Below are 13,139 nucleotides of genomic sequence, written 5' to 3'. Positions count from 1 at the left end.
TTTTCCACGGCGTGGAGCAGCGGCGAGATTCTGCGCGGCGAGCGATGATTCCAGGGGCCATCCGGGAAGATGAGGAACGCGAGGGGGACCCTGCCCCCCCCACTGATGCCCCCCGGAATCATCGCTCGCCGCCCAGAATCTCGCCGCTGCTCCAAACCGTGGAAAACAGGTGCGCGCGTACAGCTCGGCAAATTTCAGCCTGGGAGACTTGTCATGCCCGGGCTTTTGCAGAAGCTTCCCTCCAAAGCCCGAGAGGAGGGAGGGAAGCGGACGCCCGGCGCAGGTATTAATTGAATATTTCGCGGCGCCCTTATGACGATAGCGCGGCTCCCCAGGGAGCCGCGGCGCACACTTTGGGAATCACTGGTCTAACTTTTCCTCTTTTATGTTTCCAACTAGTCACCAGTCACAGGACATCTTATTTACAGGTTCCATTGATTTCAAACTGAATTTAATCACAGAAATCACCAACCCCCTCTTCTGCATTGGTGGTTGGAAGATAAACTTGATAATCATATTAAGGAGGCTTGGTGGCACAGTGGTTAGAATGCAGTACTGCAGGCTGACTCTGCCCACTGCCAGGAGTTTGATTCTGACAGGCTCAAGGTTGACTCAACCTTCCATCCTTCCGAGGTTGGTAAAATGAGAAGCCAGATTGTTAGGAGCAATATGCAAACTCTGTAAACTGCTTACAGAGGGCTGTAAATAATCGTGGAACTGTATATAACTCTAAGTGCTATTGCTATATTAAAAGGTTGCCCTCAAAGTCTAATTTCTGTATTTTTCGGAGTATATGACGCACATTTTTTTCCTCAAAAAGAGGATATTCAGCATATTCCAGGATTGCAGCATTGAAGGCATGGAATGGGGCATTTTTGCAAACCGCTTGAAAATGGGGAGAGGAGATTTCTCTTATCCTGTTCTCAGTCTGTGCTGACCTTCAGAAATATCCCCCTCCACATTTTCAAGCCGTTTGCAACGACTTCCCATTTCGAGCCTTCAGCATATTCCAAGATTGCAGCGTTCAAGGCTCGGAATGGGGCATTTTTGCAAACGGCTTGAAAATGGGGAGGGAAAAATTTTCTTCCTCTTACCCTGTTCTGAAGCTCAGCACAGACTCAGAACAGGATAAGAGGCAAAATCCCCCCTCCTTTTCCTGGCAATCATTCTTTCCTTGGGATCTCAGCTCAGACGTACATCCCCCAAATGCTCTATCCGAAGCCTTCTCTGCATCTACAGAACTCCCAAGGAAAGGATGGTATGTGGGTGTGTGAGAGAGAGATCTCTAAACCCCCCTCTCCCTCCCAAGGCAGCCACATCCCTCCACTAACCTGCTTTCCTTCTCCATTCTCCACTGCCACGTGCAGGGCAAGAAAAGAATTTGTGGAACTACTTACAACTTTGTGAGATTTTTTTTTTTTTTTTTGAAGTTGGAAGGTATTTTCTGATATTTTTTTTACTATAGTCACGCAGACTTTTTTTTGTCCTAATAACTATAAAAGCAATACTATTTCTTCTTTGTTTTTCATATCTTAGTTAAAATACAGTGTGCTTTTCTAACTGAAAATGTCCTATCCCACTCCATCTCAATTGCTGATGCCTCAAATATCTATTTATAGTCATTTCATTTCATCTTTCACTGTGTTGAGCTTTTTTGTGTTCATGCTTTTCAAATTCTATATTCCTACTGCAATTCTATCTCTGTAGCTTCAGAATCTCTTTTCTTGTATAGCACTAAAAGTGCCAAAGGCTTTAATCTAGCCACATCATAAACATCTTGAGTACTCCAAAAAACTCTCAGCTCTTCCTCAGTAGGATGTTGAGTGCCATCTTATCTGAGAGACCCATCATACAGCACTAGATTGTTTATCATTTTGTATTTTCTATCCATGTAGTTTTCTCGCTAAAAAGACAGGAGTGGTTTATCATTGTTTTTTTCCATGCATTATGAATTGGTCCAAGGTCTTTCCCACTTTTACATGATATGTTTCTCTTGTACTATAAGAATTCTTCCCCAACATTCATTGCTTCATCAGTCTGAATAGATGCATCCCTAGATAGAAATATGCTATGCATATTTAGTTGGCAGCCATTGTATTTATTGCCAGAGCAACAGTAAACCAGAAGAGATCAGCAGTAATAAGCCCAGTATCATCATAAGAGGTACAGGTACACCTTCCCACCAGTGGTGGGTTCCTACCGGTTCGGCTGAACCGGTAGTAGTTTGTTGGCCTGGGTCATTGAAACTAACAGCAACCCAGGCCTGCCACGCCTTTGAACCGGTTCCCCGGGCACCACCATTAGTGCCGCCATCTTGTTTTTCAGTTCTGTGCATGCGCAGAACAATTTTAATTGCACTGTACATGCCTGCACAGTGTGCATCAAGTGCCCACAGGCGCACAAGCAAACCAGCAGAAGTGCCTGCCGGAACCCACCCCTGCTTCCCACCTACATTTTAGACACGTTTCCATGCAATATTAGCAGTAGTGATTCTCACGGAACAATCTAGCACTAAATGGCTGAGAAAAGTGGTGTGACACCAGCTCAGACACATCAGACCTCTCTTTGCTGCATCAGCAGAAGACAACGGAGATCAAAAGTTCATGAATATATATTGAGGGTATGTGAGCTCCAACAAAACAAAGGAGTCATGGAATTACAATAGAATGGTGAAGCCCAAGGGGAAAAAATATGAAGAACCATGCTTCAGAAACAGGCTATCTCTGCAACATAGATAAACATGTGTTTTTTTAAAAACAAGTTTTATTGGTTTTTACAAATTTTTTCAGGGAAAAAGGGTTAAAAAGGGTATAAAAATTTTTGACAGCTACATCGTGCGGGGGAAGCAGTCCCCCCAAGTCTCACAACTTTTACAGACAAGAATAGAAAAACATCAACATTTGAATAGATATTAGCAGTTTTAAGTTTAACACTAAGTCATCAAAATATTTCAATCAATTTTTTTTCTATCACTTCCGTAAAGGTACATTATAACAACAATTGCAATAATGTTTCATAGATAAACATGTTAGGTAGAAGTTTTATTACAACTTAATATATTTTGCTAGGTATGCTTAAATCCAATGTTCCTTGCACCTTAGTACAAGCTCAGTAATCATGCTTTTCAAAACAGTGTTGAATCATGCATTGGTCATGTTTTAGAAATGTAATGTTTTTATCTACAAAAGATTCTTGTTCTAATAAGAATAAGCTACACAGAATCACTTTTGCAAGTTCAGTGTCCTAATAAAACAAATAAATAAAGAATAAGTATAATTAAGTGAAATCCCATTTGTAATGTATCATTGCCATCTTGTGATCTATTCAGACATTATATTGTCATATGGGATTTTTCCTCTTTTATCAAGTTGCAGCTCAATAATTCAACGCTGTTTATATTTTGAGTGTTTAAATTTTAATATATTTTTATAGTATCTTCTTTTAAAATAAAGCTTTTATTTGTTTATTTCTTGTGGTATTGGTCTTTTTCTCCAAAGAATGGACCAGTTAAAACTTCCAGCTACTACAAGGCCAGAAGGCTTCTTTCTCACTTTTATCTTTCAATGCCTATAAGGTAATGCAAATTGTGAGGACTTATCTCTCACATATGCTATCTAATAGACTCAATCAGATAGAGTATGATTGGTCTCTAAGAGGAATTAGAGAGAGAAAATCCTTAGTAAAACAACCATTTATTTCATAAATGATAGCTAAAATTGATCTCTTCCATTGATTTTAAGTTTTATTTTGTAGTGGTCTAACATTACAGTATGACATAAAAAGAAGACCAAATTGCGCCATTACCAGCATAATTGCTAAAGGCCTTGTAAATAATTGCCAAGGCAAGGTAAGCTAATCTTTTTCAATATAAAATGATTTTTTTAAATTATCTAATTAATGGATAGTTTTAAAATACAATTTGCAGCTATCACAACAAACCTGTTATTCTGTTAATTTAAAGATGTTTATTCAGTTAAACTGATTTTGATAGGTTATGAATTTGAAGTAGCAGCATACCTTTCAAGTGATGGAATAATCTGAATATAATTTGAAGCAGAGTTTGGAAGGAGCTAAAAAAAATATCTATTCAATAGTTGGCAGTATTCAGTAACATGCACTGCAAGTAAAGATGCAAACATACTTTGACAATTTTTTTGTATTTTTACATAATTGCTTTTTAAGAATATTCACTATAAGTACTAAATAGTCAAACACAGTTGTACTATTATGGTTAGTTGCATAATCAGCTAAATATTTATACTGGATTTCATGTTTCCTGAGGACCTGAGATTCACAAATGTTGTTTTATTACTATTATATCTTATATCTTAAACAGAACTTTAATCTAAAGATCACTCTTCCTGGTCTAAAGGAAGAGTCCCAAGTTTTGAAAATTAAACTTTTCCCAGGTAAGTAAAATATTTGAAATACATGAAAGCATATGTTGAAAATGACAGTAATGTAATCATTTACAAAGAGATGTACATTTTGTAGTCATTAGAATCCAGTTTCAGCATAGAATAGATCAATTTTTGTGGTGTTGTTTTCCTGGTTGATTAACATGAACATAGTACAAAAAGCTATACAGAATTCCAGATGAATGAGATGAATATGAAAAATGAAGAAATCTGATTTGTTATATTTCGGGGGGGGGGGGGGATTAGTGTAAGGGTTTTAGAAGAGAGCCAATTTGGTGTGGTGGTTAAGGTATCATGCAGAAAACGACAGATGAGTTCTAATCCTTCCATAGGCACAAAGCCAGCTTAATGGTTTTTGGGCCAGTCACTCTTTTTCATCTCAAAGAAACAGATAAAAAAAAATTTGTCCAGGCAGCAGCTAAGAGTCGTCATTTATTAGCGCGCACACACAAACACACACACACTTATTTTGGACTTAGGCCTTCAAATAACTTAGGGCTTTTTTACTTTTTGAAAAAAAAATGTCTTTAACAATGCCTGGACAATGAGAAGCCTTCAGGATTACTATGGGAGAAAGAACTATAAAATGTTGAACCACATAGAACTTTGAAATGCTTAAACGCCATATAACCATTTTTTCAAAAAGAAACAGGTAACATTCACTAAAAGGGAAGCTTTCTTTATTTTCAAATGGTCCCTAAAATGTTCCAGTTATTTTATATGACCATTTGAAGTGAACCAATACATGATAATGAACATTGAGCATTCTCTTTCACAATTGAATGTAACAAATATTTTTTTAAAAAATGTACCTTCATTGAAACTGACTCCTGGTGACTATATGGACATGATCAAACCATAAGTGCTTTGCCACTGCTGCCATCTTTTTCTTTTCATGTGTGTCTGTGGGTGCGCGCGCGTGTGTGACTTAATCTTTTAGCACTTTTAGTTTACAGCCTAGATATTTTCATGGAGTCTCCGCCAAAGCACTATGTATGGCATGTTCTCAATTGTCCCATTCCATTCAGAATGTAGTAGAACAGTCTCTGCAATTGCCAGTTTTAGAAGCAGGGCTGAACCTGTACATTGAAAGGTTGGAGATCTCACCTCTCCAGTCCCAGAAGACCCATGGTTTTTGTAGACCCCGGATTCACCTTCTTGCTTTGGAATAACTACCTTGTAATTATTGTTGCCACAATAACAACTTAGAAGATGTGTTTACCTGGTGCCCTTCTTCTTAACTCTGGTATGAGATAAAACAAACTCACAGTCTATAGTCTTACTTGTCAGTATGAAAGAAAAAGGGTTTCGATATGTTTCCTCATGGCTTTGAAGTATGTGGCAAGGATAAACAATCATCTCCCGGATTTCCTTTGGCAAAATGGAGTAACACAAAATATAATTTAAACGTTAACTTTACTAAAATATATAAAAATGAATCTCTTTTTAACTTTAGCTTATCATATATAAAAATCATTAATGGATAAATAAATAGAGAGGATTGGCTGCATTGGTTTACATATTATATTGTTTATGGCATGGATATAATTTAAAATATTGACATTTTCAAAGCTGTTAGTTTGTTTTTGGACATTTTATTTTTTATTATTTATCTATAAAATTGTTTGGCTGCCCATCTTACTTCAAGGTAATTCTTTTAATGCTTGTAGCAATAAATTAAATGTCAGTTTCTGACCTCTTAACAGGCCTTCCTCAGCTGCTAAATGTGAAATTAGACTCTGATGTCTTGAAAATTGAGAATGGAACAGCTTTCTCTTTTCCTGTTGAAGTATTGGATGTAGTAGGCAACATAACAGCTCAACCAAAACTACTTGTTCAGTGCAAGGTAGGCAGTGTCTCTCAAATATAATTGCTTATATTGCTGAAAATAATATTATTTTCTGTGATTGAAATATTCTGTGATTTAAACTCTAGAACTTAGATGTTGACATTTTGGCAAGAGTTTTGTGTTAAGAATACATAGCATATGCATTTACTGGGAATGTTATCATATTTGTAGTCTGTCTTAAAATTTAGTTCTAAGACATTTATGCCATCTTATGACTTGAATGGGCCATAACCTTAATCGAAATTATTCTTGATTATATTAGTTTTTAGGAGTTCCAGGCCTTCCTGTATATTGTGTGGATTACAGCAGTCCTGATAAAAATACATTAACTGGACCAGTTCTTCACATTCAAAATTTAAAGAAAGTTCAAATACTTGAAGCAATATTTGAAATACCAGTAAGTTAAAGATATTCCCCCTCTTTCCCCCAGAACTCTATAACCAGTGGTGGGACTCAAATAATTTAACAACCACTTCTCTGCCCTAATGATAGCTGTGCCTTGGTGGTCATGTGACTGGGTGGGCTTGGCCAACTCAAAGTGACTCACGTCAATGGGTGCTTTGCCTTAGCTGTTACAATGTAATAAGGGTTAACTGGAGAAGCAGTTTCTGTAAGCAGGGCAATAAAGATTAGACTAGAAACAACATCAGAATGTTTCCTTCCTGAATTCCTTAAAGAATTATCTCTGTAAAGTAGAAAAAAACAAAATAAGATTTCTTCCAACAACCGGTCTCCGAACTGCTTAGAAAGTTAACAACAGGTTCTCCCTAATAGGTGCGAACTGGCTGAATTCCACCACTGGCTATAACCCTTGTATATGCTTTTCTCTGCCTACTATCAATGCTTTTGACCTATCTGGGGTGGGTTTTTTTAGGCTTACAAAGCATATAGTAGTTTTTGATGTTGATATAACTTTTAATTTCTTTTAAGATTATAGGTGAGTTTCAGGCATGAAAATCATGGGGGACAAATATATGTAATTTCTTAAGACTACTGCCTAGCGAATTAAAAAACAAGTTGTGGTAACATCTGCAGCAACTGAAAGAAAAATCCTTGAATCTTGAACTTGATTAATTTGGTACAAGCATGTCAGTCATGGCTTTTACAAATCGGGAGTAACAGCATTTTATAAGAACCCTGTGTTTGTTCACCACTCCTCTAAATCACTTTTATTGGAAGTGGCTTATAAATTACTTTTTGGACATTAAGAACCTCCAGAAGTGTAAGTTTTATTATACTCGATGTTCTTCCTCCAACCTGAAGTGAACAATTTATATAAGTTTAAAATTTAAAGAAAAACATTTTAAAAATTTGGAATTAAGCTGCTAAAGGGCAATTATTTGCTTTTGGAAGGAAATTAACTGGATCAAGATTGAATGGAAATAACACTTTGGAAAAGTTAGAATATTGCTTGTTGTTTGTGTAAAATCCTATTAAATTATATGAGGATCTGAGTTTTAGTGTAAGAAATCCTTTCCTGGAAAATGTTCTGGATGAGAGAAAAACATAAGAAAATAACTTGAAGACTGGTTAAGGAAGAAATCAGAAATAAATAAAGATTATAGTTAAAGGAGAATTCCCACTAATATAATGGAGAAAAATATTTTAACCATAGAAAAATTTAAGGATACTTGGAGCAACAGTATATCCAAAATCTTTGGACCATGGATGTCAAACTCACTGTCATTTTGTCGTCACATGACCTTTCGTGAGAATTTTCCCATTTGGGTGTGGCCTGTATGTGATATATGTGGCCCGTGGGCTGCCCGTTTGACACCCCTGCTTTAGACTGTCTGAATCAATAAAAATAGTCTTAAAAGAAGACATAGTTTATAACCAAAACTCAGACTGTTTTGGATATGAATTTAAAATGAATGGATGTAGGAATGCTATATAAGATATTATGTAAGACCAAAAAATGAAACTTGCTGAAGACCTGAAGAGCACCAAACCAAGAGCACCAAGCTAACAGAGGCCCAACCAAGGGGCCTGGCAGAAGCCACCACGGCGCTTAGAGGACGACAATAGTGTCATCTACCATACATCAATCGGCTGTAGATACAGTGGCAGCCCAAACCATTGTGATGCACAGGGGTGCATTCAAATGTCACTGCCTGCAATTCGGCGTTAGTATCACCCTTGGACTGTTCCAAAGCGTCATGGAATGGCTTTTGCAGGGGATTCCAGGAGTCGTCCCCTATTTCGATGACATCTTGGTATCAGCTGCAAATGAGGCACAACTTTTAAAACGTATACAAACAGTTTTGGCTCGAATTAGAGACAAAGGCCTCCATCTCAAAAAAGAGAAATGCCAAATTAACGTGCCAAGGGTTGAATTCTTAGGGTACCTAATCAATGGCTCTGGGATTCACACAAAAAATTAAAGCAATTCAGGACACCCCCACACCTTGCAATCAAACCGAGCTGCAGGCATTCCTCGGGCTCCTTAATTTCTACAGCGTCTTTCTTAAACAGAAAGCGACTGTTGCTGAGCCCTTATACCGTCAACTGCCTAAGAACACGATGTGGTCCTGGGGCAGAACCGAGGCTGCGGCATTTGCTGCGGTAAAATGACTCCTGTTGGTGGACTCCTTTCTGGTACAATACAGCCAGACCCTGCCGTACTGACCTGCGAAGCTTCCCCATTCGGCATTGGCACCGTCCTCAGCCACGCATGTCCAACAGAACCGAAGCCCCTATTGCATTTTACTCCAGGACTTTGTCTGCCGCAGAGCAGAACTACAGCCAACTGGACCATGAGGCTTTGGATGCAGTGGCCAGAGTAAAGAGGTTCCATGAGTATCTATATGGCCGGGACTTCGAACTGGTTACGGACCACAAGCCGTTGTTGGGCTTACTGGCTGGGAACCGACTTACCCCAGTGTCACCTCGCATGACCAGATGGACCATCTTCCTAGCTGCCTATTCCTACCGTCTCATCCACCGACCAGGCTTCACTTTGGGGCACACGGACGCTCTAAGCCGCTGCCTGAACTTCTCACTGACCCTATCTCCGAGACGCCAGACCTCCTCATTGACTACCTTGAGACTGGGCCTGTCTCATCCAGTGACATTGCCTGTCACTCTGCAAAGGACTCCACCATCAAACAAATTTTGAACTGGGTGTGGAAGGAGTGGCCCAAGGGGCTGATTTCAAAATGTATTTTGCCAAACGCGATGAGTTATCGGTTGTAAATGGCTGTTTACTGTGGGGGGACCTGGTTGTTGTTCCACCCAAACTGCGCATTGCAGTATTAGATGCTTTACATGTAGGGCATCCTAGAATTGTCAGGATGAAGTCTTTGGCTAGGAGTTACGTGTGGTGGCCTAACATGGACAGGAAGATCGAAGAATGGGTGGTTACCTGCACACTGTGCCAGGAGTCCAGACCAGCACCCCCAGAGGCGCCCACTAATGAGTGGGAGCGACCTCAAGCACCGTGTCTAAGGTGCACATTGACTTTGCTGGCCCAGTTCATGGCCAGACATTTCTCGTAGTTGTGGACACCTACTCAAAATGGTTAGAAGTAGTTCTGATGACCTCCACTACAGCTGCCCGACATCTTGGTCTCTAACAACGGGCCCCAATTCATGGCCATGCAATTTGAGACCTACCTAGCAGCTCAGGGAATCAGGCATGCCCTAGTGCCATTCCATCTGGCCTCCAATGGTCAGGCGGAGAGAATGGTGAGATCTGCAAAAGAGGCCCTCTCTAAGATGGGCCCGGGAGATTGGCAAACACGGGTTGACCATTATTTGCTAATTTAGCACATCACACCCAGTGCAACTACACTCCATGGCCGCCTCTCCAACTCTACTCTTAGACAACCAAAGGTAACTCCTGCACTAGTTAGCCAAAGCCCTACCCAAACGGAGTAAACAGTCACTCCTTCCACAGCCAGCTCAAGCCCGAGGGTACCGGGAAACTTATCTGGTTTTGTTGCAGGCCCGCAGTGAGCTCCGAGCGAACTGGCTCCAGAAGCTCCAGCCACGGCCTGTGAAAGGTTCCAGGAGCTTCCACCAAGCGGAGCTGCGGAGCAAACAGGTCCATCCGACCTGTCCAAGGAAACCCCTCCTACTAAACTGCGCAGGTCTTGCAAAACTACCCAAAAGCCCGCCTAACTGCATGACTACGTAACAAGTAGAATCATTCCACCCAAGAGGGGAGCCGTGTTAGATACTTATTCTAACTATAGTGGTTTCCACCAAGGTCCTCTGTTCCAGCGGGAACAGAGGTTTAATCCTATTGATTGAAAGGTCTGACAGTCCCTATAAAAGGGCTGCTATCAGACTCAACCTTCGCTGGATTGTTCTCACTTGTTGTACTCAATAAAGAGCTGTTGTTACCGTTAAGCCTGTGTGTGGCAATCCATTACCCGATCTAACAGGATTGAAAGATTTTTATTATTTGCCAATAGATAAAAGATGGTTTATGGAATGAAGAGAGTTTTGGTTGAAATATCAGAGATGGTATTAAGCTATTAAAAATGTTTATACACTATATTGCCAAAAGTATTCGCTCACAACTGCTTCTGATTATGTGGATGGGTGAGCAAATATTGGATAAAAGAGAAAGTTCATTTTTTTACTATTATGTGTGTTGGTATGTGTTTTTGCCCTTTCTGTATTTTTTCTTGCTTATATTTTCCTTTGTATTAGTTTTTATCTTTGTAATTTTAAATTTCAATTAAAATAGTATATAAAAACTTGATCTTTTTTTAAAATAAAATTTATTTTTTCTTCTTTTGTAACTGACACCAGAACTATTATGGTAGCGTATTAAAATACGCTAGCATATTAAAAATAGCATATTAAAAAACAAATGTAGTGTTTCTTAATTGTATTTTGATATATTATATAGATGTTATATTTTATTTTATGTTAAGAAATACATGACAAATATTCATAGTGTAATAACTATTATTAATTAGGATTGATTAGATAAAATATTGTTATACAGCTTTGAAAATTCAAGTTTCTTTTCCTTGTGGTATTTCTTTTTGTTTTTATTATTAGAGTTGTAAAAATGTGATACCGGTGACCAAGACTATTCACCTGGTTCCTAGTCGCCGTGTTGCAGAACTGCAGATTAATTGCATTGAAGGAGAAAAACGTATTCAGATTAAACATGAGGAAGTAATTAACCGTGTTGCAGGTGATGTGCTAAAAAACCTTACTTTCCAAATGTATGACGAGGGAGAAAGAGCAATCGAAATAACTCCAGCTCTAGCTGAAAAGGTTAAAGTAAGTATAGAACATCTTGTGAACGTAATAATGGAAATGTGCCTAGATGTTAATATATTTAATTAGCAGCTCTAAATTTTCTAAGCAAAATAGATTGCTACTTAGGCTGCCCATATCTTTTATAATGAATTAATATTTGTAAAACTTCAAGGAAAGGGAAAAAAAATAGCAGTTCAGCTTGTTCTCCTTTTTGTCACACATATATAACTTAGAAAACTGCCTACTTTTGTTGTATTTTTTAAAATGCTCATTCTTAAATGTTACTGTGTAATGTGAAGAGCTAGTCCTTAAAGAATATTGAATGCTAACTATTAAGATATGCTTAAAAGGCTAGTTGTTTTTAAAGCCCAAAAAGAAACTATACTTTTGCAGAAGTTAATTCCATTTTTTTAAAATTTACTGCAGTTGGGCAGAAACAAAAACTTAGCAGGAGTTCAATGTTACTTTATGGGATAATGAGGGAAAAACTGATGCATGTTCTCCCCTACTCCATCTCCTTATATGGCTGCATTTTTTCTCCACCTTTTGACCTTAGATAAGGCATGATATGCTCTAATCTTCTCTGCCAGTTTGGAATCGGAAGCACGCTTGTTTGTGGCATTTCTGTGCATGTGCAGAGTGTCCGTGATAATGATGTCTGAGCAGGTGGAACGGCCATTTTTCACCCTCAGGAGGCTTCCCTGAAACCTCCGGAGGGAGAAAAACAGCCCAACGGACAACCCGAAAGTCCGTTCCTGAACTTCCAGTTTGCATGTTGGGCCGTTTTTCACCCTCCCCAGGCTCCTAGAAAGCCTCGAGCCTGGGGAGGGCAAAAAAAAAAGGACCTATCGGGTCCACAGGAAGTTGGAAAATGAGCCGTTTCCGGCCTCCAGAGGGCCTCTGGGTGGCAGTGGCAGCCGTTTTTGCCCTCCCCAGGCTCCAAGAAAGCCATGCGTGCATGTGCAGAGCAGCTGGGAGTTCATGTGTGCATGCGCAGGGGGCAAGGCGTGGGGGAATTAAATTATAGGGTGGGCACCCGCTTGCGCTTTTGGCACCCGAGGCGAAAAAGGTTTGCCATCATTATTATATAATAGGGTATTTAAAGAAATACACAGACTATGAATTATTCACTTTTCCTGAAAAATATTTTTGTTTATTATTTCAAACAGTTGTCATAGTCTACCATGACATCATTAGATTGGGAACATCACACTTTTATTTAGAGTTGAATATACATAATTTTGGATGTTCAGAAATAGCCCCAATAAAATAGATTTGCTTATATTAAATTGAAGCACTTTCAGTTTCATTAACAGTATTTCCATTTAGGGCAATCAAGTTTTCATGGATTTCCAGTAAAACTTTAAAAAAAAAAGAAGAGGAAAAATGTTACTTTTCTTGTATCCAAAGTATTTTTTTTAATCTTAGATAAGCTGGACTCCAAAGCTTAATAGCAAACAACTGATCAAAGGGTTGCTACCGGATGTAAAAGTTCCAACATCTGTAAAAGATGAATGCTGTTGTCTGCTTACATTCAGTGATGAACATGTTTCTTTGGCAAGTTCATTTGTGGTCAGGTTTGTACTTTTTCTTCAATCATGTTTCAGTAATGAAGCTTATACTGTAGCTTTTCCTACTGGGCAAAATATT

The 13,139-nt window shown here is 38.9% G+C and overlaps 1 protein-coding gene across 1 annotated transcript in view; it reads left to right on the top strand.

Moving 5' to 3' along the window:
• Positions 1–13,139, top strand: part of SMCHD1 (structural maintenance of chromosomes flexible hinge domain containing 1) — an 84,408-nt gene that overhangs the window by 36,931 nt on the left and 34,338 nt on the right. Inside the window, exons 21-26 of the mRNA XM_081951395.1 lie at positions 3,754–3,847; positions 4,337–4,409; positions 6,125–6,264; positions 6,530–6,664; positions 11,283–11,510; positions 12,918–13,066. Coding sequence (XP_081807521.1) covers positions 3,754–3,847; positions 4,337–4,409; positions 6,125–6,264; positions 6,530–6,664; positions 11,283–11,510; positions 12,918–13,066 — 819 coding nt within the window. The remainder of the gene's footprint in view (positions 1–3,753; positions 3,848–4,336; positions 4,410–6,124; positions 6,265–6,529; positions 6,665–11,282; positions 11,511–12,917; positions 13,067–13,139) is intronic.

The sequence above is a fragment of the Natrix helvetica genome, assembly GCF_964273705.1.
Source record: "Natrix helvetica genome assembly, chromosome: 4".
Classification (NCBI taxonomy): Eukaryota; Metazoa; Chordata; class Lepidosauria; order Squamata; family Natricidae; genus Natrix; species Natrix helvetica.
The sequence above is the reverse complement of the archived record's forward strand: the minus strand, read 5'-3'. Positions and strand labels throughout refer to the sequence as shown.